At 34.9% G+C, this 27,934-nt stretch overlaps 1 protein-coding gene across 2 annotated transcripts; it reads left to right on the top strand.

Annotated features, from left to right (window-relative positions):
* Positions 1-1,827: 1,827 nt before the first annotated feature.
* LOC126947480 (phospholipid scramblase 1-like) lies at positions 1,828-26,558 on the top strand. Of its 2 annotated transcripts, XM_050778166.1 has the most exons (8): positions 1,828-1,912; positions 6,881-6,983; positions 8,315-8,357; positions 15,819-16,039; positions 19,098-19,259; positions 21,987-22,148; positions 23,345-23,346; positions 26,360-26,503. In XM_050778166.1, the coding sequence occupies exons 2-8, from the start codon at positions 6,900-6,902 to the stop codon at positions 26,454-26,456; spliced, it is 771 nt and encodes a 256-aa protein (XP_050634123.1). In that variant the 5' UTR covers positions 1,828-1,912; positions 6,881-6,899; the 3' UTR covers positions 26,457-26,503. The 2 variants fall into 2 exon arrangements, with proteins under 2 accessions (XP_050634123.1, XP_050634122.1); XM_050778165.1 differs by lacking the exon at positions 23,345-23,346 and having other exon boundaries at positions 26,360-26,558.
* The last annotated feature ends 1,376 nt before the right edge of the window (positions 26,559-27,934 follow it).

Here is a 27,934-nt window from a genome sequence, read left to right as displayed (position 1 = left end):
TCAAATGAATGACTACTTTATGTGACTTTTAGAATAATCTTTATTTTACAGTCATACCTAACATTAGTGGAGCCTAAATAAGTAATGTGTTATAGATAGTATTGAGGCAAATGAAATAACTGATATTGAACAGAAGTAGAAAAAGTTATCAATTTTACTCGCAAGTTAAAATACTGTTAACTAAGTAGAGTTAGTATTAAGTTTCTCGTGAGAATCTAACCAGGGAGAGAGAGATGCACAATAAGGAGAGGAAAGAGACAGAACCAAAGAATCAAGAATGTTTGCATTCTTGAGCCCACAATAGTGTAAGGACATAAGAATCCAGTGGGAGTCTAGCCAATCTGGGCTTAGGTCTCAGTCACAGCTAAATATATGCAAACTTCATTCCCACAGACCCTCCAAATAGGATGCCCACACACACTGCTGACATCCTAATAAGCAAAATATTACAATATCGTAGCATTATAAATACTATAAGAAATATAGACCTCTGATTTATCTAAAGGGTGGTCCATTTTTATTTTCGGCTTCATTTGTGGCAGTGTCCTGCTTTATTTCACAGATCACAAACCTGTTATTATACCAGGTCTACCCCTATGCTTCTAGGTTTTGGGATTTAATATTTGGAGACTTATATGCACTGAAGTGAAGAGCAATTTTGAGTTACAGCCACATGTGGACTTATTTGTGTTCCGTTGGAGGAAGGTCTTAGGAGAAATTTGCTCTACAAATGAAGAAAGAGAATAAATAATTTGAAACATGTCAAGTGCATTGACCGGCTTGCTCACTAAGAATCTCAGTCTTCTTTTTTCTCTTGCTGGCTCAAGTCAGAACCAGTGTAGCTTATAAATTATGCAGTGCATAGCTGTTCCAACTTGGTCTGCTAAGTGGAACCATGTATAACCAGTTCCATCAATGGGAAACCCGGAAACTGGAATGATGAAAGTTTATTTTCTGATGACTGTGATAACATCAGTCATAGCAGTCTTCACTTAGGTTGCTGTCCCTGTCCTCTCTATTTACCAGGAATTTCAGCCACCTGCAGGCTGGGTGGGTGGAGAAAAAGGAGTCACAATTTATATAAATAAGAAACAAAGAAAAAAAAAACCACAAAAACACTTTGTGTGGGATTTGGATCAGCTACATTCATTGGCCAGTTTTCTAATCTGTGACTCAAAATCTAAAATATCACCCTGGACACTTGAATTCTCAAGCAATTCCTACAGATTCCTATTGGTTTTCTTGTTTAATATTACCCATGCCAGATCACACTCTGACTTCTAGGCATGAATGATGTGAACAAGATTCTCTCAGAGAAACTCCTCATGGAGGTGCCAGCCAGAATGGGTAGAACAAGGTAACCCTGATGCCAATAGAAGATTAAAGACAATATCTTATATCTGTGCACTTGTATGTCTCTGAGAGCTTTGTTTTATGACTCATATTGACCAGAACTGAATCTGTTAGCCAGGGCTCATGACTCAGCTGCCTGCTGGGGCCAGGCAAATAATATAAATACACGATACTGTAGATGTCTTAAAAGACAGACAAGAATAACAAAGGTAGGACACTGAAAGTGCAGCTCAGCTAATGTCCCTCAAATTAAAAACAAAGACACAAAACTATTTTTCTGGCTAAGCCCTCACCTGTTCTGGCCTGATTTGACCCAAAGGTCCCCATTTGCACTGACCTACCAATTGTGTTGTCCCACCCATTCACTACTTTCAGGAGCAGATGACTTAAAAACACATGCAAGTATTCATAGAACTAATTACCTTCAAAATTCTGAATGGAATATTTATTGTTGTGGTTGCTTGGATCGGCCCATCTTAGACTCTTCCTAACAGCAACTTTGAGACACAGTGGGTTGTGGGCCAGGCAGAGGACCAACGCGTTTCAACTTACCTGTCAGGTACCCAATTCCACATGTAGTTTCCAGAAACTATTCTGTTTCAAATGTTGATGTCCATAACTGACAACTACCCTGTGTTTATGTCTATAGTCCTTTTCATTTCTGATCTAATTGAGATTTTATGTAACTCGCACCAAGAAATAGTAGTCTTCAGGCTAAAGAATCTATAACCTTTCTGATGCTTCATTGCTGCTGATCTAATATGAGATAAAATCCTGCTCTTTTTTTGTAGAATATGCCTAGGTTTCTGGGTTTAATATACTATAAATATGAGACACCCACATATATCTTTGGTATACAAAGTAGGAAGCAGACATTTATGTTTGTATCTAGGGAACACAGAAATAAACAACATAGATGCAGAGTAAAAAAGCCTTCAACCCCATCTTTCTTCTGATTTATGATTAAACATTTGTGTAAAATATATATGTACAGGCCTCTTTTTTCCTGCCTTGATACATTTTCTCCATCTATACTCCCCACTCTTCTTCCATGACCCATCAGAGCTGCTTCTGCTGTTTCTCTTCAGGATATCTGAGTTCTCTTTTTAGCTCTTCCATTAATAAATCTAAGTGACCACACAATATATCTAAGGGTTATGTTTTTGATCTATTAAACTGAGATGAGAGTTGAACTAGGAATAATCTATAAGGTCCCACACTGAACCAACTACAAATCTTGTTTGTATGTATGAGATTTCATGAATTCAGCCAGAATTTTCTTCTAGAATTAACAAACCTATAATTTGGCTGAAGCATAATACAATATGCCTATTCTCTCTAAGGATTCAGGTAAATTATCCATTTTATATAATTATGTGATCATCATTGTTGTTGAAGATCCATGACATAGAAAGTATTTAAATCATGACAATGTTTAAAAATTGTTTGTATTTAATGTTCACCAGCAGCAATATATTGCTTTATTAAACTAGAGATAATCAATACTACAGCAACAATTTAAAGTTGAGATTCTTTGAGAAAACATTTGAAAGATAACCAATTTATCAGCATGATTGCTTTATATCTTTTTGCTTGGTTACGATTGTTAAAAAAATCAACACAGCGTTACTTATCAAACATTAAAAACACATATATTTATATGTACATATACAACTATATATATATACAATATTATACTGTATGAAACCAATACATTTATTGAAAATATAGAAAAATTAATAAGTGGGTAATTGAAAATTTTTAGAAGTGTATTTGTCGTTTATATATTTGTATATTAACCAGTGCACACAGATGCTATATTTTGATTTGTTTCCTAGTAATAGTCTCCCTACATATGTTGATTATTTTACACAAATTTAGAGTGAGGGTATCTGAAAATCTGCTCCTCAATAAAAGCAATCAGAACACTGGTAAAACTTGTCAACATCAATTTTCAGAACTTGGAAAATTAACCAAAGGCTTGCAACAATCTGAAGAAGATTTATTCAAGAAAAATGGGAAAATCTCAGTAAGAAGAGTGAACTTTGTAACATTTTGATTTACCTTATTTTCATCACCTTCTCCTCAGCATTACAGAAGCCTTGAAAATCAACTACTTTGAAGTCACAGTAGCCAAGATGTGACTGATAGAATAATGGTCCCCAATGATGTGCATATCGCAGTCCCCCAAAGCTATAATTACTTTGTCCTAAATGACAAAAGTAACTGTGCATGTGTGATTAAGTTAAGGCTCCTAATATGGAGAAATTATCTTGTATTATCTATGAGGCCTTGATATAATCACAGGTATCCTTACAGGATGAAGGCAGAAAGTAAAAGAGGGAAGGAGACACTATGCTGCTGACTGTGAAGATGGAGGAAGGGGGCCACAAACCAAGGGATGCAGGCAGTCTCTGGAAGATGGATAAGGCCACAAAACAAAACAAAACAAAACCTGCAACAAAACATAGTTTTTCTTTCCTTAGAGGCCCTAGAAAGAACAGAGTCCTGCTGATTCAATTTAGATTTCTTAACTTCATAACTGCAATATCATACCTGTGTTGTTTTAAGCCACTAAGTATGTAGTGTAGTGATGTGTTATAGCAGCAATAGGAAATGAATACAGGTTTTGGTACCTGGAAGTGGGACATTGTTTGCTGTAGCAAGTACCTAAAAATACATAAGTCGCTTTGTAATTGTGTAACGGGTTAAAGCTGGAAGAACTTTGAGGAGCATAATGGAACATTCCTGGATTACTTTACAAGACTGTTAGTGGAAATATATTTATTAACAGTATTGTATGTGAGAGATCAGAAGGAAGTTACAGGAAACATGAACAAACTGTATTCTTCTTATATAATGATAGAATGCTTAGCTGAACTGTGTCATAATGTTATTTTGAAAGATAAATTTGATTTTTAGTTGAAATTCCAAGCAAAGTGTTGAAATTGTGGTTTGGTTTCTTCCTTTTGCTTATAGCACAATGTGGGGGATAAAAAAAAGAAGAGAGAGAGAGAAAAAAATCTTGAGAGAATATTAAGCAAAAAGGAATCAGGACTTGATGATTTAGAAGATTTTCATCTTATCCAGATTGCACACGACACTAAAATGAGCACATTCAATGTCAGGAAACTGTGCTCTGGAGAGAAGGCAAAGGGAGTGGCTGGACAATCTTCTGCTAGTGCTTCTGAAGTAGCAATATTTCAGAGTATTCAATCACGCAAAGGACTCTTTGAAGAATTTAGGTGTGTGACTTTTGGATCTAAGCAGAAACCAGGAAGGAAGTTGGCATTATGAAGGAAATATCAATGGAGGAGCAAATGACAGGGAAAGGAAGAAATAAAATAAATTAACTAGAATTGCAAATGAAAACTGCCTAATAATATTACTTAGCTGAAAACACATGCTTCCCCTTAAGAAAAATGAAGAATGATTCTGAGAGCAGAGCTGCAGGACAAGAGGGCAGAATCCTGAAGCCAGAAGGTGACACTGACAGCCACAGGATTATTTCAAGTCCTCAAAACCTAATAGAACCTCACGTGCTGGATTTCAAAATTATTTGGGTTAATGATTCCTTTTTTCATTCTGTATTCTCCCTCTTTGAACAGAAATACCTCTAACAGGGAAACTATGCCTGTCCTACCAGTGTGTTATGAAAAGAGTAACATGTGTTCTTATTTTACAAGTCAAAGTATGAACAGAAATTTTGACCCATAATGGATCATACCCACAGTCACAACTGATACAAGATTTACATGGTGAGATTTTGGATGTTTAAGCTGATGAGGTTTATTTGAGATTTTGGACTTAAGTAGATACTGGAAAGTGTTGAGATTTTGGAGATTTGATATGGGGTTTGTATGCTTTGCATGTGGGATAACTGTTCCTTTGGGGGAACCAAGAGAGAACTACTGTAGATGAAAAAATGGTTCCCCAACATACCTATATCATAATCCAGAGAGCCAATAGATATATTACCTAGATGAAAAAAGGTATTTTTCAAACATAATTACATTAAGGATCTTAAGATCTTTTAACACAGGGCAAATTATCCTGTGTTATCTGAGTGGATCAAATGTCATTAAAAGGCTCCTAATGAGAGAATACAAGATCAGAAGGTAAAACTAGAAAAGAGAAAGAAAAATATAATTCCTACAGCCTCCAGCACGAAGGCAACCCTGAGGACCCATCGCAGACTTCTGACCACCAGAAATTGTAAAGCAATACATTTGTGCTGAAGTTTTAAATTGATACTTAATATTTTACATATTTAGATGGTACATGTGAGTATTTGTTAAATGCGGAGAATGTGTAATGATAAAGTTCAAGGTATTTGGAGTTATCCATCACCCTGAATATTTATCATTTCTTTATGTAGAAAATATTTCAAATCCTCTCTTCTAACTACTTTGAAATATACAACACATGTTGCTAACTAAAGTCAGCAAGCTTTCCTTTTGAACATTAGAACCTGTGAAATGGAGTAGCCACTTTGGAAACATTTAGCAGTTTCTCATAAATTTAAACATACAGTTGCTATCTGACCCATCTAAAATAATAACAATAGTAACTCTTAAGTTTGTATCATCCTCTCTTTTGCTAGGATTCTTTCTTTACTTCTCTTTACCTCACCTCTTATTTCATAGTCAGTATGTTTGGAATGCAAACCTGCTATTTAAAATTTACTCTTGTTTTTGGCAGTAAACATTTTTCAAAAGTATGTTTTCTTCTTTGTCATTATTTATATTCGTCTCTTGTCTACGTGTTGTGGCTTCTTAGTTAAAAGTTCAATTTTTTTTTTCTTGTAGCTATTTGAGAGTAGCTCATACAATATTTGCCACAAAATAATGCAGGTTCTGCAATATTTTCAATGTATTTATAGGCACTGTTAAAATCCTCCCTTTAAATTTTGAGCTGGAAACAGGGTTTGTAGATGGATTTATTTTATAAGTTTTATTCTGAGCAACCTAAGGAAAACACAGAGAATAAAAAAAATCCTAATTAGGGCCAATTAGAAAATTTGGCTCCATAGAGATTCATTCTAATTTTGTTAGAATCGTGGTGCTGGAGACAGAGACCTACTCAAACCTCATTTTAAGATGATTTATCTTGTCTTTACTTTGGATACAATGTTTCCATGTTCACCAGTGCTCATTCTTCAAGATTGGTGTGGGTAAAATCCAGCCATTTTCAAATGATTCCGAAACATAAAGATTTAATTTTGTTTAAATAGATTAAAGTCACATGGGAATATCAATTTGCACTCAGTTTATCATGACTGTATTAACTGATACTTGTACTCCTAAAATTCCTTTTTGGTACTTCATAAGAGACGGACTTCATATATAAAGCCACATATATTAAAAACAATTTATAAAATAAGAGATGAATCATGTTTACACCATTAAATGTAGAAAAGCTAAAACTGTAGTTGTATATTCCTGTCTCTAACCAAGTTAATACGTTTTGATAATGTTAGATGTTAAATATTAAAGGCTAAATATTTTCAATTTGTCATACTCTAAAGCACTTACATAATCCAGATTATGGCTATTTATGACCTACGACCCTGGTTGTCTACACCAGAGACAATAACCAGCTGTCCACCTGGATTGGAGTACTTGTATCAGGTATGGCAATGTGCTTCTCAACTTATTTGATCCACAATAACATGAATTTAGATCATTCCAGAATATAATTTGTTATAAACATTTTTGACTATGGATTAAAATACTATGACCTTACCACTAAGATTTTTGTATTTTATTTACATTTAAATTTTTATTTTTGATTGAGATAGTAAACTTACACTTTACATATTATAATATTGTTACTTACAAATTTATTTCCTAGGAATCTCATTTAAAAATAAATACCTACTTTTGGCCAGATGCGGTGGCTCATGCCTGTAATCCTAGCACTTTGGGAGGCTGAGACAGGTGAATCACGAGGTCAGGAGATCAAGACCATCCTGACTAACACGGTGAAACCCCGTCCTTACTAAAAATATAAAAAATTAGACGGGCATGGTCGTGGGCGCCTGTAGTCCCAGCTACTCGGGAGGCTGAGGCAGGAGAATGGCGTGAACCCAGGGGACGGAGGTTGCAGTGAGCCGAGAGCGCACCACTGCACTCCAGCCTGGGTGACAGAGCAAAACTCCGTCTCAAAATATAAAATAAAGTAAATAAATAAATGCCTACTTTTAAAATAGGAAATTGTATTTTGAGAATGTAACTTATACTAACCTCGAGAATCCTCACTTCATCTATTGCTTGTGCATTAGAAGCCTGGTATGAAAATGTAAAATATAAACATTAATATTAGGAAAATGTCTCTTATTCTGTACTAGATTGAATACAATTAAATTAAAGCTTATGATGTCAATTCTGATTTAATTTCCTGTGATATTGTCTCTTGAATAATTAACTTTGACAACTTAGTTGTCTGTAATCGTTGGCCACATTTTATTTTGTAATACTTTAAAAATAAAATAGTATACATGTAACTTCTTGAAAAGGTTGTTTACATTTTCAATGCTTAATTATAAACTTGTCATAAATTATGATATAAATATAATAAAACCTTTTAACATTTGGGTAAAAACTATATTAAAATATTCAAATGATAGTATAGATATTATCTGAATTTCAAAAATATTTATAATATGTATTTTAAATTTTTGTTAACCAAATTATTGAGTATGTTAACAATTGAGACAACACAAAACACCTTATAGACTGTAATAATAATTTTTCATTTGCCTGTTCCATGGTGAAGTAAAATAAAATTTAATTTTAGATTACTATGATATACAAGACAAGTGACAGAAAAAATCAGAGATGTTGACAATGGATCAATTACTTTAAATATCCTAAATGTAAATAATAAGTTATCTGTTGATATGTGCTTTAAATGTAGTCTGAGTACTTCATAACCACCTTCTTTATTTTTACTCTAATAGATAAATCAGTTAACAGTGTGCCAATATTTTGATCCTCTGGGAGGTATGTACCAAACACACTGATATATTAATTCTTGAAGTTATAACTTATTTTGTTGTAGTTAGATCAACCCCCATAAATTAAAGTGTTTCTTAAGGAAACTAAACCTTGCAAACATGAAGAGAGTGTATAGAAGGTCGTTAGATAATGAGAAGGTAAATGCAGCAATAGTCTTCTCATGGGAAAGGAAAAAAATACTTTTTTTTCTTATACTTTGCTTTCTCTTAAAGTAGATCCTTTCAGGATCATTCCTGCCCTTTTAGTATGCTAAACATAGGTACAACTCCTGAAATGGTTTGCCCACCCTGATTTCTTCAAATACAGGTATTTTAGAGAAACAATAATTCTAAATTCTTCAGAAATTTTGTTAATAGAAGCAGAATGCAGGTAAGTTTCTGGATAGTCCAATTGTGCTCCCAAGTCTGAAAAATTAAACTGTCCTTTAGAATTTAACTGTTTACCTTTATCTCAACTTAGTATGAGTATTTCTTTTATGTGGATGAAACTAAAATGCATGGAAATGAGTATCTAGTTACAAAAAAAAAATAGTACTATCATTGCCTTTCTTATGCGTTAGCGATTCTAAAACTAACATGGGCATTGATGATTTGTTTAACTCATGAAAGCTTTTCCATTTTGGCATATTGTAAAAGAATGCTTTCTTTGTTTTTTTTTTTTTTTCTTGCTGAATTTATACTAAATTGCTTTAATTTATGAAAGATCATTTACTACAGAAACACCATATGTTATTACAACAAACAAGGCATATGATACTCATTTTGAGAGAATCAAGGAAGAGTCAGATCCAGGCTTGCACTGAAGAACTTCCTCTGAAGTGTGAGGAATTAATATATTTGCTGTAGTTTCAATGTGTTCGCCAAAGTTCATGTGCTGGAAACTTAACCATCAATGTAATGTGTTGACAGGTTGAACCTTTAAGAGGTGATTAGGTCATGAGGGCTCTGCCCTTATGCATGAATTAATGCCTTTATCTCGGGAGTTGGGTTAGTTACTGTGGGAGTGGATTCCTGATAAAAGGATGCATCTGATCTCCTTCCTCCCCCTCTCTCTTACACATTCTTAGCATGTGATGCCTTCCACTACCATATGATGGAGCAGGAAGGCTCTCACCAGGTGCCAGCCCCACCTTCTTGGACTTCACCACCTCCAGAACTTTAGAAATAAATCTCTCTTCTTTATATATTACCCAGTCTGTGGTATTATTTTATTGAAATACCAAACAGACTAAGATAGAAAATTGATACCTGAAAATGTGGAAGCAGCTTTGGAACTGGGTCATGGGTAGAGGCTAGAAGAGTTTGGAGAAGGAAGCTAGAAAAAGGCTAGATTGCCATCAGTGGAAAATTAAGGGTGATTCTGGTGAGGACCCAGAAGAGAATAGCTATAAGGAAGTCTGAGACTTCTTAGAAATTACTTAAGTGACTATGATCAGAGCATTGGTAGAAAGATACACAGCAAAGGCAATTCTGATGAGTCGTAGATAGAAATGAAAAACAAGGTGTTGCAAACTGGGGTGAAGGCCATACTTATTATACAATTGCTGAGAACTTGGCAGAGTTATGTCCATGCCCTTGAGCTTTAGGGAAGGTAGAATTTAAGTATAATGAATGAGGATATCTAGCAGAAGAAATTTCTATGCAAAATATTGAAGGAGCTGCATGATTAGTTTTCACCACTTTCAGTAAGATGCAAGAGGATAGAAATGACTTAAAATGGAATTTATAATTAAAAGAGAAACAGAATGGAAAACTATGGAGATTTCGCAGAGTACCCATATAAAGAGTAAAAAGGTATGCTTAGGAGAGCAAACCAAAAGTGTAGCCAAGCAGTGGTTTGTTAAGGAGATTAGTAAAAATAGAAGGGAGCCAGGTACTATTCATCAAGACAATGGGAGAATGGCCTTGAAGGCATTTCAGAGAGCTTTGAGGCTTCCCCTCCCATCACAGGCCCAGAGTTCCAGGAGCACCAAATGTTTTTGGAAGATGGATCCAAACAACACTCCACAAGCTCACTGCTCAGGGCTGTCTTGGTTCTGTTAAATATAGTGAACTTCATGTTTCTCTTCAAAGAATCAGTATGTTAGTATGTTCAGCTCTCTTATTCTTTGTTCTCCATTTTAAAGTTTAACTTCCTGGTTCTCTTTGCCCTCTTGCTTCTAGTTTCAGTAAACAACTTTCCCGCCAGTTCTAATCAGTAGTTCACATCTGTTCCCCTGGTTACCTATTCCGTTCTGAGTCACCCCTGCTCACCTGCTCTGACCTGAATCATCCTGAGTCACCTGTTCTGTAACTGTCCTTCCTGACAAACTACTCACCCCACCACTCCAACTAACACCCCTGCTCTCTTTAAAATAGCCAATCAGAATTAGCTTAGACTGTGCAGTCCAACCCTAGCCAATAGGGGAATGACACAGCAGTAGGGGCTATCTGCATCAGGAATAAGAGCCTCTTCCTCTCCCTTGTTCAGGTGTGCTCTTGCCATTGCTCTATCCACGAATCATACCCTTTTATAGAAGTAAAATTGCCTTGCTGAGAAAATTAAATTTATGTTCGAGTGCTATTTCATTTGTGGCACCGAAAATTTATTTATGATAGTTCTCTAGTCCCAATACCTCACTGAAGTACTCCTTGGCCACCTCAGCCATGGCTCAAGCAGGCCCAAGTGCAACTCATGCTGCAACTCCAGAGTTCACAAGTGGTAAGCATTGGTGACATCCAAATGGTGCTTAGTCTTCAGATGTGCAGAGTGAACGAGCTGTGGGGCCATGGAAGCCTCCATGTAGATTTCAAAGGATGTCACAGACAACCTGGGGGCCCAGGGAAAGACTTGTCACAGGAGCAAAGTCAATACAGAAAGCCTGCACTAGAGCAATGCCCAGTGGAGTGGTCAAAGTGGTCAGCTTCGGAGACCACATAACTGTAGGTTCACTAGCAAGCAACTCCAGCCTGAGAAAGGTGCAGGCTTCAGAATGCAACTCATGAGAGCTACTGCGTGGACTGAAACCAGTAAAGCCATAGGGATAGGGTTGCCTGAGACCTTAAGGATCAAACCTCCCCACTCTGAGTATGCCCAGACTGCAAGACATAGAATCAAAGGAGATTATTCTCCTGCTTTAAGACTTAATGTTATTTTTCCTATTGGACTTAGGACTTACTTGGGACCAGTTAACCCCTTTTTTTCTTGCCTATTTCTTCCTTTCGAAAGGGAAATGTTTGTCCTATGCCTATTCCACCATATTTTTTTGGAAGTAGATAACTTAATTTCATAGGCTAGTAGCTGGAAAGGAATTTGCCTTGGGACAAATTGTGCCTGGAGTCTCACCAATGTCTGTTTCAGATGACCTTGTAAGGTGATGCTTGAGTGAGTTAAGACTTTGAGGCTATTGGAGTGGAATGAATGTTATTTCACATATGAGAAGAATGTAAATTTCGGTGGCCAGAGGTGGAATGCTGTGGTTTGAATTGATCCCCCAAACTTCATGTGCTGAAAACTGAATTTTCAATGCAATAGTGCTGTGATGTGGGACCTTTAAGAAGTGATTAGGTCATGAGGGCTCTTCCTACCAGCATAGATTGTTGCCATTATGGTAGGAGCATGTTTGTTATTGAAGGAGTGGATTCCTGATAAAAGGATGAGTTTGGACCCCTTCCTTCCTTCTCTTATATGTTCACTCACCATATGATGCCTTCCATCATATTATGATTGTTATAAATAAAGTTTTGGTGCCTCAAAAGAAATAGCACTCAAATATAAAATTTTCTTTGTAATTCTCAGCAAGGCAAGGTACTTCTATAGAAGGGTGTGCCCTTACAGATGGAGCAATGGTGAGTGCACATTTGGACAAGGGAGGGAAAGCAGTTCTTACTCCTGACACACGGGGTCCCTACTGCTGTATCATTCCTCTATTGGCTAGTGTTAGAATACACAGGCTAAACTAATTCTGATTGACTACTTTAAAGAGAGTGACGTGGTGAGTGGTTTGGCGGGAAAAATGGTTATGAAATGAGTCAGGGTGGAGTAGGTAATCGGAAAAGGTTGCTTTACGAAGAAGTTAAGTTTAAAAGTAGAAGGCAAGGAATTGAACATACTGACATATTAATTCTTTGAAGAGAAATTTGGAATTCATATTTAACATGATGCAGTAAGAAGTCCCTTACCAGATGCCAGCCCCTCAGCCTTGGACTTCCAAGCCTCTAGAACTGTGAGAAATAAATCCAGTTTTTAAATAAATTATTCAATGTGTGATATTCTGCTGTAGTGACACAAAATAAACTAAGACAATACTTAAATATGTAGTATAGAGTCCTAAAAATAATGAGACAGGTAAAAACTAATTGTGGAAATTCAAAGGAGAGAAATAGCCACAGTAACTCATAATTTAAGTCACAAAAATAGCAAAAACATTGGGAATCTAAACATCCTTGAATAGGGAACAATTTCTCCAAACCAGTGACTCTCCAGGTATGATCCCTAGAACAGCAGCATCAACATCACCTGGGAACATGTGAGAAATGCAAGTTCTCAAGCTCCATTACAGACCCATTGTTGATTCAGAAAATCCAGTTTGGGGTCAATAATTTGCTTTATAAAGCCCTCCAGGTGACCTTGATGCAGGCTTAAGAACTACCCCTCTAAATGAAGGCACTTTCATGTAACTTAACACCGTGAGTTATTTAAAAGAATTAGACAGCTCTACAGATATGCCAGGAGTATTTTCAGAGTATACTGCTAAGTATAAACAACAATTACAAAGTAGAGCATATAGTTAGGAGTGTGCATGTGTGTGTGTGTGTGCATGTGTGTTTACAATATGTGTAGTTTTTTTATATGCTTTGTGTATCTCTGAAAGGATGCATATGAAATTCAAAAGGATGGGGAGAGGGTAGGGCTGGAAGAAGAAATTATTTCTAATGTTATACTCCCATTTGCATTTTTAAAATTTGTGCCATACATATGTAATTTCTACTTAAAAATTGATTTTTAAAGCAGAAAGTATTATTTTAATGAGTTATGAATCATGATCTGGTCATCAATATCAAATGAAAATGTGTACCTTTTATATATGTTGGCACGGGATAGAAACAATTACATTTAATGCCTGCAGAATCATTAAAAATAAAGAAATTCTATACTCAACCTGTTTCAAAGTTTAGCCTTAAAATAGAATGTTTAGGCTGGGCACAGGCTCATGCCTGTAATCCCAGCACTTTGGGAGGCTGAGGTGGACAGATCATGACGTCAGGAGTTCAAGACCAGCCTGGCCAATATGATGCAACCACGTCTCTACTAAAAATACAAAAAGATTAGCTGCGTGTGGTGGTGTGCGCCTGTAGTCTTAGCTACTCAGGAGGCTGAGGCAGGAGAATCACTTGAACCTGGGAGATGAAGGTTGCAGTGAGCTGAGATTGCACCACTGCACTCCAGCCTGGTCAACAGAGTAAGACTCCATCTCAAAACAAAACAAAACAAAACAAAAAAACAAAAAAAAAACCCACCAGAACGTTTAATGTATGTTAGAGTAACACGTACTCGTTAAGTGTATACTCATTTCAAAAACAACAGTGAGAGAAAAAAAATCATCCATGCACAACTACTGATACATTTCCTCTGAAGAGGTTTTTAAAATTATTATTTTGTTAGAGTTTTTAAAAAATCACTTTTAATTATCATCCACACTATTTTTCTTAGTCACTTAAGGTTATTTTTTCTTTATCATAAAAACCCAGCATTTTAAAGAGCTACACAGTAATCCTCAATAGGGGATAATAAGTATTGCCTCTTATTGGACACTTTCTTTGTTTTAACTTTGTTTTTTCTGTTCTAAATAGTGCAGTAGTGAACATTTGATGCCTAAAACTTTCTTTCTTAAGTTTTAGGATTGTTTTGTTTGCATAATAACATAAGTAAAATTATTAAAACAAAAGATAACAGTATTCTTATTGCTTGCAAAAGGGGTAAATTTGATTATTACCTTATATATATAATAGAGTATTTCCTACTTCCCTCAATTTAGTGTAAGTACAATTTTTTTATTTCTACTATCCAGAATGGAGTTCTAATGAAATCTTTTTAAAATTCTGTAATAAGGAAAAGATGAAGAATACAATTTAACATATAACATAATTGTAATGGGTTAACTTACTTGAAGTTCAAAAAGGTTAACAAAAAGCTATGCATAGAATTTTAGCAGTAAATGGAGCCAAAGAGTACCTAGCCTAGCTCTCATTTTTCTTCATAAGAAGACTAAGATACCAGTGAAAATTAGTTACCTAAATTCAAGCAGTTTATTATCTATTGGGGGAACTCACCCCCAATAATTCAACATTATTTCATGTAGGTTCTTTTCTATTTCCCTAAATGTTGGCCGGTCTGAGAAACAAAGGGAAAGAGTACAAAAGAGAGAAATTTTAAAGCTGGGTATTTGAGGGAGACATCACATGTCAGCAGGTTCCGTGATGCCAGCAAAGTTTTTATTAGTGATTTTCAAAAGGGGAGGGAGTGTACGAATAGTGTGTGGGTCACGGAGATCACATGCTTCACAAGGTAATAAACTATTACAAGGCAAATGGAGGCAGGGCGAGATCACAGGACCGGGGCAAAATTAAAATTGCTAATGAAGTTTCGGGCATGCATTGTCATTGATAACATCTTATCAGGAGACAGGGTTTGAGAGCAGACAACCGGTCTCACCAAAATTTATTAGGTGAGAATTTCCTCATCCTAATAGGCCTGGGAGCACTACGGGAGACCGGGGCTTATTTCATCCCTTGTCTACAATTGCAAAAGATAAATGTCCCCTGAGCGGCCATTTTAGAGACCTCCCGCTAGGAATGCATTCTCTTTCTCAGGGATGTTCCTTCCTGAGAAAAATAATTCAGCGATATTTCTCCTATTTGCTTTTGGAAGAAGAAAAATATGGCTCTGTTCCGCCCGGGTCTCAGGCAGCCAGACCTAATGGTTATCTCCCTTGTTCCCTGAACATCGCTGTTATCCTATTATTTTTTCAAGGTGCCCAGATTTCATATTGTTTAAACAATTTGTGCAGTTAACACAATCATCACAGGGTCCTGAGGTGACATACATCCTCAGCTTACGAAGACGACGGGATTAAGAGATTAAAGACAGGCATAGGAAATCACAAGAGTATTGATTGGGGAAGTGAAAAATGTCCATGAAATCTTCAAAATTTATGTTTAGAGATTTCAGTAAAGACAGGCATAAGGAATTATAAAAGTATTAATTTGGAGAAGTAATAAATGTCTATGAAATCTTCACAATTTGTACTCTTCTGCCATGACTTCAGCCAGTCCTTCTGTTTGGGGTCCCTGACTTCCTGTAACAATTATCCAATATAATTTCCATATTTGAAGGTAATTTGATACCTGTTTACATATATCTTACATCAGTATTACTAACAAATTCATACATTATTTTATTCTCTAGTCCTCAGAAAATTTGAAACTAGTAAAACCTATGAAATCTTGAACAATCAAGGACAGATAATTTATTTTGCAGAAGAGAGAAATAATTGCTTCCTTCGACACCTTTGTGGATTTTCAAGGCCTTTTACTATTACAATTTATGATAATGTAGGTAGAGATGTACTTGCTCTGCATAAGGCTCTGAAATGTAGCTGCTGCTGGAGTAGATGCTGCCTACAAAAGGTAAGTAAATATTTATACCATCATATCAAAAAAGCCTTGGTGCTGGACAGTATGATAAAGTCTAAACATTGGGATTGGCTGCAAAAGATTTTCTGGAATGAAAAATGTCAGAGAGATCATTGAATTTTTGTACCATGTACCTATAGGCTGAGAATCATGCACAACATTGCAAATTTTTTCTAGGCAATGAAGGTCATAAGATCTTTAGATGTTTTCTGTTCTAAACTATCTAAGCATCCATCCAAGGCTTTTTGTGACCTAAGAAATCTTTTCCTATTGCGAAGTGGCAAAAACTCTATCTCATGTTTCCTATAGAAACTCTATATTTAAATCTACCTCCATTTTTAGTTAATTTTTGTATTCATGTGAGGAAAGTGTTGAGAACCTTTTTTCCCACTTTAATATTTAGTTGTTTAAACACCATTATTTGTAAAAGACTATTCTTTTTCTACTGGATTGTTTTGGCAACGTTTCTGAAAATGAATTGCCAATGTATATGTTTACTTATTTCTAGAGTCTACTCTCTTCTATTATTCTACCTATGTGTATACATACAAATATATATACACATGCAGAGCTAAGATCATAAGGACAATATAATATTGGCATAATACCAGCTATAGAGTAAGTCTTAATATCAGGTAATACAAGCCTTCTTATTTTGTTTTGCTTTTGTCAAACCTATTTTGGCTCTCTTAGTTCCTTCACATTTTTATATAAATTTTACAAAAAAAAAAAAAAAAAAAAAAACCTCTCATATTAAAAAATCCGGCTAAGATACTGAGGGTATTTAATCAATGGATTAATTTGAAAAGAACTTATGTCTTATTAATATTGAATTTTCTGCTCAATGACTATGGTTTATTTCTCCTTCTAGTTAGATCTTCTTTAATAACTCCCAGTAATAGTCATATTCAGTACTTAGGTCTTACAAATATTGTATTACAAATTAATTTAATTATTGTATGTTTCCAGATACAATTATAAATGGTACTTTTTATTTAAACTTTACATTTTTGTCGCTTTTATATAGTATATTGTATATAGAAAATTATTGCTCTGTGTATACTTACTTTACTCTGACCTTGCTAAAACTTACTTATAAATTCTAGTAGCTTTTTGGTGGATTCCCTAAAGTTTCCTACAATTATAGATATGAAAAATGAAAATATAGATTTTACTTCTTCCTTTCTCTTTTTTTTTTTTTTTTTTTTTTTTGAGACAGAGTCTCGCTCTGTCGCCCAGGCTGGAGTGCAGTGGCCAGATCTCAGCTCACTGCAAGCTCCGCCTCCTGGGTTTACGCCATTCTCCTGCCTCAGCCTCCCGAGCAGCTGGGACTACAGGCGCCCGCCACCTCGCCCGGCTAGTTTTTTGTGTTTTTTTTTTTTTTTTTTTTAGTAGAGGCGGGATTTCACCGTGTTAGCCAGGATGGTCTCAATCTCCTGACCTCATGATCCTCCTGTCTTGGCCTCCCAAAGTGCTGGGATTACAGGCTTGAGTCACCGCGCCCGGCCAACTTCTTCCTTTCTCATCTGTATGCTTTTTATTTGTATGTATACATTTATGAATGTATGTATTTATTGTCTGGATTCTGGAAATCTCAGAAACATTTTATCCTTGTCACGTGTTTCACTACATCTACTTATATTTTGAGGCTTGAGGCTTTGTTTTTCCATCTAATTTTGCCATTTAATTTTGTCTAAAGAATTTGACAGTAGTTTTGTTTCGTTTTGCTAGCACACTTGTTCTGTCCTTTTCCCTGATAGTTTTTGGGGGGATTTATAAGCCATACCACCATTATCATCAGATTGACTTAGCAGTCTTCCTTTGCCTTTTAATGGCTAATACTTACATATGGTAAGAAAAAGAAAAGGAAAGGAAGGAAAGAAGGAAGGAAGGAGGAAGGAAGGAGAAAGAAAGAAAGAAAGAAAGAAAGAGAGAAAGAGAGAAAGAAAAGAAAGAAAGAGAAAGAAAGAAAGAAAGAAAGAAAGAAAGAAAGAAAGAAAGAAAGAAAGAAAGAAAGAAAGAAAGAAAGAAAGAAAAGAAGGAAGAAGAGGAGAGAAGGAAGAAGGAGGAAAAGAGAGAAGGAAGGAAGGAAGGAAGGAAGGAAGGAAGGAAGGAAAGAAGGAAGGAGGAAAGAGGAAGGAAGAAAGGAAGGAAGGAAGGAAGGAGAAAAGGAAAAGAAAAGGAAAAGGGAAAGGAAAGGAAAGGTCAGAATTCTCTACTTTTCAGAATAGAAAAGGACAGAATATAACGGAAGCATATTCAGGAGAAACAATTTCTCTCAAATGCTTGCTTCCTAGGCCTCCTACATCCCTTTTTAGATACAACTACCATTATAAGTCTCTTATGTACTCTTCCACAGTTATGTTGTGAATATTTGTATAATGTATTATATAAATATAGCATGTTTATGCTATGTGTGTGTGTTTTAACATAATTAGTAGCATATTATTCTACTTTTTAAGCACATAACACTTTAATTTGAGGATTACATCTATGTTTAGAACTTCTTTGTTCCTTTAAATGGCAGCATAATAACCCATTACATGGATATGCCATAATTTATTCAACAAGTCTCTGTTGAGTCTGATTAACTGAGCTTTAAATAAAAATTGGGACAAAATTTAGATTTGCCATGGCAAAGAGTTATGAAACTGCTTTGCATATTGAGTAATAAGCAGTTTTGGATGAGATTAGAGTTTATGTTGTATTTCATGGGCATTACAATTTAAAAAGTAATTCTCATACATGCCTACAAAGGAAATTATTATTATCCCTCTTTTGCAAATGGAAAGTAAATTTCAGAAACTTTAGTGATTTGTTCACATTTCAAGCAGTTAGTAAGCAGTGAAGTCATGTCTTAGCTCAGGGGACTTTAACATATAAATTCTCACTTCTATGTTTATTCTCAAACATGAGGCATCCCTTAAATACAGAAAGTTCTGTCTAAATATACAAAAAGCTCATTTAAGAGGTCGTACAGAACTAAATAAAGTGTTGCTTACAAGTCTAACATATCCGGTCGGATCAATGATATATTTTCAATCTTTTGTAGCTAAAAGTTGAAGCTCCACCTGGTGAAACAATTGGGTATGTTTATCAATACTTTCACCCATTCTTGCCAAAGTTCAAAATAAAAAATGAGAATAAGGAGGAGGTAATGAAAATTAGAGGCCCATGGTTGGTCTTCAGCTGTCTCAGGGATCTAAATTTTAATGTAAGTAATTAACAATATTTTAATGTCATATTAAAATTAGTTTATTATATTTTTATAATAGATATAATTAGTGAATATGAATAAAGAAAAATAAAAGAATATTATTATGAAAATATTGTAACTATTCACTTTTTTAAAAAATTGGATTACTAATTCACAGCATCCTTATTTAAAAGCTCTATAAGTTTATGTAGCTTATAAGGCAGGTTTTAAAGGTATCAAAAGTTAGTTATTTAATATCTCAAAGAATATTGACAGAGAAATTTAAACTTTATTAAATGGACAATGACCTAATCTGGTACTAATTATAGCTAATGTGTTATATTAATGTTAATTAACACAGTTTCTGCTTTTTATAAAACTTTGAAATTTAATATGTTTTAAAATTTTTTCTATGTGCTTACTAATTTACTTCTCAGATTATAGCCAACATCCAGATAATAATTTGGGAAATTAGCTACTAAACATACTTCATATAGTTAATAAAATTAAATAACTTGTTATATTTATTTAAACCTGAAGATTTCTAAGCAATAGAGAATATTGTGTTGGTTTAACATTATAGTAGATGTGCAAAAAGTCATACTTTCCTAACTTTCATCCAAAACCTGTTTGTTTGTTTGAATATCTAAAATATCTAGTAGAAAATTTGCATACAGCCTAACTAAAATACTACCTAATTTTCCTTCCTTTCTTAGAATTATGTCAATTCATTTTAGTGATTCTGATTCTTACTGGCATCTGCATATACTGATTAAGAAAAATATACTTAATACATTACAAATTAATTGTTAATAATATGGTTAGTTCAGAAAGTAATAATATGACTCCATGGGGCTCTATTTTAAGTTAAAAGCCAAAGTAACAGAGTAGACTTCCAAAGTAAGCATAAAACTCTGGAATCCAAAGCCATTTTTTACTGACACCAAATAATAAAATGCTTTTTGTGCATTATTTTGTATTTCAGAGTATAATATAGCAAATCCTACTCATTGTAATATTTGCAACACTTTGTCAAAGCTATATAAAACTCTTCCCATTTTTTCTGTTTGAAGCAAAACAATTTTAAAGCTGGCACTCTTGGGTAAGCTCCAAGTAAGAGGAGCAAGAAAGGGAAATCATGATTTTCTAAGAAAGTCATCTTTTCCATGAATGTGGACAATCCTTTTAGTACTTTTGGCTATGAATAAGAGGAAAGAGATAAAGTAGTAGCTAGTTACAGGGCCAGAACTAGAATGAGGCAATTGAGGTGTTCATCTCAGGTACAAAATTTAAGGGAGCAACACAAATCTTAGTATTAATGGTAAGTGATAAATGAATGTGTTGCAGTTTTTTTTAATTAAAATTAATGCAAAACGTTTTTTATGATGAAATACACCAAATTATTAAGAAAGGAACTGACCATGTACTTGTATTACTTATATCTCTGCAATACCCCAATCCTGTTTCTGGCTTGATGAAGACACGGGTGGACAGTGAGGTATTTTTCTGAAAAGTATGTCATTATCCCTTTGATTGTAAAAGAACAGAGCCAAATGAGAGAAAGTGTGGAGATACAAAAGAGGCTGAATACTTGGTGAACCCGGTTTCTTATTTGGTATGGGACTAAGACACATGTAGAGAATTAGCTTCTTATAGAGATGGCCCATTCACCATAACAGGAAGGAGGCCGGAAATGTTGATACGAATACGTTCTGTTTGTAGGGCTGGTGTCTGAGTGTGAATTCCTGTTCCACAGCTTTTATTTTTTCTGTAATATAAGAGATAAGATATTTTGTTGAGAATGAGGAGGAATGATGGGTTCAGAGTTCTGAAAAGGGTGAAGAACTTTGGCCATATTTAAAACACTTTGATATTTCTCATTTCCCATATTCCTTAGCACTACTCACAAGGCTGTGTATGAGCAGCCCTGCTAACCTCTCTGGTCTCACTAATTTTCTGCTATTAGCCGCCTCCCTCACTTCACTCCAGCTATGCTCCCTCCTAACTCGGGACCTTTTCACATGTTAACTTTCTCTGGAATGCTGTCTGTCTTCCTATTTCTCTTGTCACTAATTCCTTCTGGTCCTCTAAGTCTCAGCTTAAATGATGCTGTCCCCAAGCAGCTTACTCTAAAACCATGCCCCTACCGTTTGTGTAGTCTGCTTATTAGCTCCCAATTGTACTACATGATAGTACCCTACCCTTCCCTTATGGCCCTCATTACAAGGCAGGTACTATGATTCATCCCAGGTTTGTTGTTTTATATTTACATGAGCATCTCTTATTCTGAAGGAATTAGTGTGAGTTGGTATGAGAAATGATGCTCTAGGAGGTTTAGATAAGTAACAGAGAAAAAAAATGAGGAAAAAGTAAAGGCAACCAGAAAATAAAAGAACTTCTGAAAGAGTTGGGAAGCTGTGTAATGAGCTGAGAAGCTAGTGGTTTTCATTTTATAATGAAATTCATGCTCATGTTAAATTAAAGCAAATTATATGAATTAACTATATATGTGTGTATACATAGACATAGAAATAGATATAATCAGTTGTATACAATTTGAAAATCTACTTTTAGATAGGAATTGCCTGTAAATTTTACCAGGCTATTATGTGTCCATGTTGCATATTTTATAAATTCTTGGGTACAATCAGTATGATTGTAACTCATAAAGGTCATAATTAATAAATTTGGTACAGGAATAACTTTTTATCTCATAGATAAAGGTTATATATTTTTCCATTTTAGTTATTGACTGTGGATGAGGAAATGGTTATTGGAAAGATTTCAAAACAGTACTCTGGATTTGTAAGGGGAATATTAACCAATGGTGAGAAATTTGGGATCCAGTTTCCATTTGATCTTGATGTTAAAATTAAAGCATTGATGCTTGGAGCAACTTTCCTCATTGTGAGTCTATTTTTACTCTATTTAGCTGAAAAAATTATATTTTCTGAGATTACCATTGCACTTTTGCTAATATTTCTCCTTGAATCATCTGAATTAACTGCGAATTGTGCCTTTCTGGCCATCCTCAGTCCCCAAATGACATCATGGATTCAGTATTCACATTGCAAAGGAAGCAAAAATTAGAGTGTTCTAGAAACATGATGATTCAGGTTTAAATCCTTAGCCTTCATGAAAAATCAGACTGTCACTGAAAATAGGAAAAATATGGTTCATTCAATGTGACTTATAGTTATCTCTTACAATGTAAAATTAATACATGCTTATTACACTTTATTGAAATGGTAATATATTGTTAATTTGGAAACTATAGATATTATTTCATTTAGCTCTATCTCTTGAGCAATACAAAGACCTTAAAAACATTTTAATTCTAATCTCTCTCTCACAACTTATATACTTTTGTTGACTAGTGTTTTAGTTTTGCTTCTTTTTAAATTCACAAATTAAATATGTGCTATTAGTTTATTTTTCTAATAAAATCACAGATATGTTTAGCATTTTATTTATTCTCAAATTTTATTGAACTTTAGATGAGCACTCCAAGGTTATGTTCCTTTTCCCTAATCCTCACTTAATGTCATTGTATTAGTTCATTTTCGCACTGCTATAAAGAAATACCCAAAACTGGGTAATTTATAGAGGAAAGAGGTTTAATTGACTTACAGTTACACATGGCTAGGGAGGCTTCAGGAAACTTACAATTATGGTAGAAGGTGAAGAGGAAGCAGGCACCTTTTCCACAAGGCGGCAGGAAACAGTGAGTACAAGCACGGGACATGCCAGATGCATATAAGATCATCAGATCTCCTGAGAACTCACTGGCTATCAAAAGAACAGCCTGAGGGAAACCACTCCCATGATCCAATCACTGCCCTCCCTCCCCACTTGGGGATTACAGGACCCTGCCTCGACACATAGGGATTATAATTCAACATAAGATTTGGGTGGAGACACAGAGCCAAACCACATCTGTCTTCGATGGATTCTTGGAAACTGCAAATTTAAGCACAATGATATAGAATAAAACTAATTATTTTTGCCATCAACATTATAACAAAATGACACTGAACAAAATGACATTTTTGTAAATTTTCTGTAACTACCAGTTGACAGAAATTGTTAAATTGGGCTGGGAGTGGTGGCTCATGCCTGTAATCCCAGCACTTTGGGATGAGGTCGGGAGTTCGAGACCAGCCTGACCAACATGGAGAAACCTGGTCTCTACTAAAAATACAAAATTAGTCGAGCAGGTGGCACATGCCTGCAATCGCAACTACTCGGGAGGTTGAGGCAGGAGAATTGCTTGAACCTGAGAGGCGGAGGTTGTGGTGAGCTGACATTGCCCATTGCACTCCAGCCTGGGCAACAAGAGTGAAACTCCATCTCAAAAAAAAAAAAAAAGAATAGTTAAATTGGATTTTTAGAGTGTCTGTAGTCTCTTTTAAAAAGACAAACCTAAATTAATGACCAAAAAATTGAAAGAAAGAGAATATGGATAAATACCACAAGAAAGCTAGGGAAGCTAAATTAATAGCAGGAGAAAAAAAAAAAAAAAAAAAAGACATTAAGACTCCAAAAAATAGAAACAGAAACAAAATGGGTTCCTATGATGATAAAGTTTCTATTCAAACAAGGTGTAATAATTCTAGGCTTGTATGCATGTAATATTAACTTCAAAATATAGAGACAAGTGGCCGGGTGCGGTGGCTCATGCCTGTAATCCCAGCACTTTGGGAGGCCAAGGTGGGCGAATCACCTGAGGTCGGGTGTTCGAGACCAGCCTAACCAACATAGAGCAATCCCGTCTCCTAAAAATACAAAATTAGCCAGGCATGGTGGTGCACAGCTGTAATCCCAGCTTCTAGGGAGGCTGAGGCAGGAGAATCACTTGAACCTGGGAGGCAGAGGTTGCAGTGAGCCGAGATCACGCCATTGCATTCCAGCCTGGGCAACAAGAGCGAAACTCCGTCTCAAAAAACAACAACAACAAAACAAAATATAGAGACAAGTGTTAAAAATTAGAGTGACAAACCCATCATAAAAATGGGGAATTTACTCATATCTCTTCATTTATACTAGATATAAGAGACAGAACATTAGTAAAGTTATTTAAAATTTGAACAACAAAATGAATACGCTTGATTTAATGGTCTTATTTAGACCTTTTTTTGTTGTTGTTGTTGTTTTTTGAGACGGAGTCTCTGTCACTAGGCTAGAGTGCAGTGGCACAATCTCAGTTCACTGCAACCTCCGCCTCCCGGGTTCAAGCGATTCTCCTGCCTCAGTCTCCCGAGTAGCTGGGACTACAAGCGCCCGCCACCACGCCCAGCTAACTTTTGTATTTTTAGTAGAGAAGCGGTTTCACCATGTTGGCCAGGATGGTCTCAGTCTCTTGACCTCGTGATCTGCCCGCCTCAGCCTCCCAAAGTGCTGGGATTACAGGCATGAGCCACCGTGCCCTGCCGAACTTTTACCAAACAATTAGACAATACACACTTTTCTCAAATAAACATTGTTTACAAAATTGATATAATAGTGGGCCAAGAAGCAAGTCTCAACAAATTACAGAGAATCATTATCATTTAGACCTTAGTATATGAGCAAACGACACTCAATTAGAAGTTAGTAAATATTTTAAATGTTTTATACATATAGAAATATAAATAACCCAATTATTTTTAAAAAGCCATAACAAAAAATTTTAAATACTTTAAAATATGTAATAAAATATTACATGTCAAAACTCTTGGTATGCAACTAAAGATATTAAAATATATAGCTATAAATAATTATTGAAGAAAAGAGAAAAATTAATAAGTTAAATTAATTAGCTAAAACTATAAAGTTAGAAAAAAATAAGAAAAAGAATAAACCCAAGGAATTGAAGGAGATATTGAACAATTAAGCAAACAAAAATAAACAGAGTACCCATACTTGGACTCTAGACAAATAGGTCTTTTGAAGCAAGAAAATCATAAAGTAACAGACTACTACATTTAAATAGCTTAAATTTCTGTACCCCATAAAACCTCATAATATTAAATATTTAAAAGCAAATAATAAATTAAGGAACATATGGGAAATAAGGAAAACAATAAATTAAGGAAATACACAACAAATATGACCAACGAATAATATTCTTATGTTAATAAAAATGATATTTAAATAAGAAAAATATCAAATACTTAATGAAAATGCACAAATATTATGAAAAATAATTCAAATAACTATCAAAGAGGGAATAAAAATAAACACTCAACCTAAGAAAGCATTTCCAAAAACACACAAGAGAAGCAAAAAATAAAGGATAAAATACCATTTTTAAAATCATATATTAATGTTTTCATTTTTAATGATGTATGCTCCATGCTGATGAAGATTTAAGGAATCAAGTGCTCATGAACTCTAGGTACAACTTTTAGAGGAATGAATTAAAAACATTTGTCAAAAATGTAATGTTTATATTCTTTCAGATGCAGACAAATAATGATGTACAATCTTTATAGTAACTAGCAATATATACTCTATGTAGCAAATTTCACTCAAATAAACAGTAAAAGTTAAAACAACATAAAATGTGTGAGTATGAGATTTACTAAATACATTATGAGACATCTCTAGAACAGAGTAATAAACAGATATCAAAATAAACTAAAAAACTAAATACTTTTAAGGACCTTTAATGATACAAATACTCAGAATAGTTTACGCAGTGAAAAAAGCCAGGGTATGAGCACATTATAACAGCAATTATGTACGTCTTGGAGGAATTTGTACCAAAATACTTACGGTAGATTTTGGGATTGATTGAAAATATAAACGTTTTCCTTCTCTTTTCCTCCAGTTTTCTAAGATGCGTATATGAATGAAAAAACATATATAAGTAAAATGAGGTAGTATTAGTTGCTGATCTCTAAGGGCCTTTAGCGATGCACAAATCTATTATTTTGATGTATTTAAGGGCAAACAGTCATTCTTATGCCCTTGGAAATTTGTTCCTCACGGGTCTGCTCCTCAGACACTTGCTTTTTAATATGTTTTGTGATCATGATATTATAATATAGGGACCTTAAAAAGCATTCTCATGTCTAATGCCTGCAGTTGTTTCTACTATTAAACCAACCTAATTGTATTTTTCATTTTCATTCTAGGACTACATGTATTTTGAACTGTGGCCATAAGAACTACCCTGAAAGAATATGTCAGAGGCCACTGGCATTTATTTTTGCCAGTCCTCCACAAAACTAAGCAACTTTAACTGAAAATATCTAAATACATTTTATTTTACTAAAACTGTTCATATATATTCTTTCTGCATAATAAACTGTACCAAAATTTTTTAACTTCAAATAATCATTGTGTTTAGCTTAGGATTCTGTTGTATAGTTCTCCTGTTCAGAACCTGGCTCACTCATGCATTTTGAGTCAATTATCAGATTGGTTGGGACTGTCTCATCCCAGATGGCTTCATTCACATGTCAGGCTATTGGCTGAGGGAATGGGGGCAATAGGTCACATATTTTTCATCATCTAGGAGTCTAGCCAAAGCTTTTACACATGACTGTGTTACAAAAGCAACAAGAAAGCAAGTTCAAATGTTCAAACTCATTTCAAGCCTCTGCTTCTATTATGCTTAGTAATATCCCATTGACCAAAGCAAATCACATAGCCAAGCCCACATTCAAGGGGTGGAAAAATAGACTCAATTTTTTTAATGACAGTTGCTGCAAAATAATGTGACCTTTCTTCCTCCAACACAATTTATCACTGTCTTCTCTCTGGTTCCAATTATTTACATTCTCCCCAAACACAAAATATCCTTAACCCCATGAAGACTCCCAACAAATCTCTTTCAATTACAGCATTAAGCTCAAGTCCAGTATGATGTGATCTGTTACCTTCTGTAAATGTGAGTGAGGATACTTGGATGCAGCTTCTCTTGATTCAGAGACTTGAGAACAAAAAAGCCCACTTTACACGTAATACTGAGCAAAGGTCAAAATAGCCACAATGAACAAATAAAATTCATGTAGTAGTAGCTGGTCAATAGAAATTATAGAAGTCAGAAGGGATATGTTTCTAGTTCCCCTTACTCTGGTGACAGAGAAAATGCTGCTCCCTGGGAGTGGCTTTCTAGTCCATTGTTCTACTCTGATCTCTGGAATTTTGTGTCTGCCTTCTGAAACAATTTTTTCTTTTCTAAATGAAATTACCATGTTTTTAGCTGAGTAACTATTATAGGTTTCTGTCTACAAATATTGAAAACAGAGGTCTCTTCACTTTAGAATGTCTTAGTCTCTTTTAGTTTATGCTTATACAACTGCCTTAAAAACTGTGTGGATTTCTACTTACCAGATTTAGTCCACTTCATTGGAAAAAAGTCACATCCATTATTCTTTTTAGGACAGGCTTCTTTCTCTGGATTTATTCACACCTAGCTTAGCTTCGTTATATCACAGGTGGGTTGCAAACGGAGCCAGAGAACACATCCTTAATGCACAAGCACATTTCAAACCTGTTTGCATCATGTCTGTTAATGTCCCATTGACCAAATCAAGTAACATGGCTAAATCCCCGTTCAAGGGATGTTGAAAGAGATCTCACTTCTTGATGGGAAGAGCTCTAAAATATCATGGACTTTTTTTTTTTTTTTTTTTTTTTTAACAATCTAGCACACTATTTAACGGGTGATTTTTTTTTATTCATATTACCTATGAAATATCTTT

This window comes from Macaca thibetana, chromosome 2, assembly GCF_024542745.1.
Source record: "Macaca thibetana thibetana isolate TM-01 chromosome 2, ASM2454274v1, whole genome shotgun sequence".
Taxonomy (NCBI): Eukaryota; Metazoa; Chordata; class Mammalia; order Primates; family Cercopithecidae; genus Macaca; species Macaca thibetana.
This window is presented reverse-complemented; position numbering and strand designations above follow the sequence as displayed.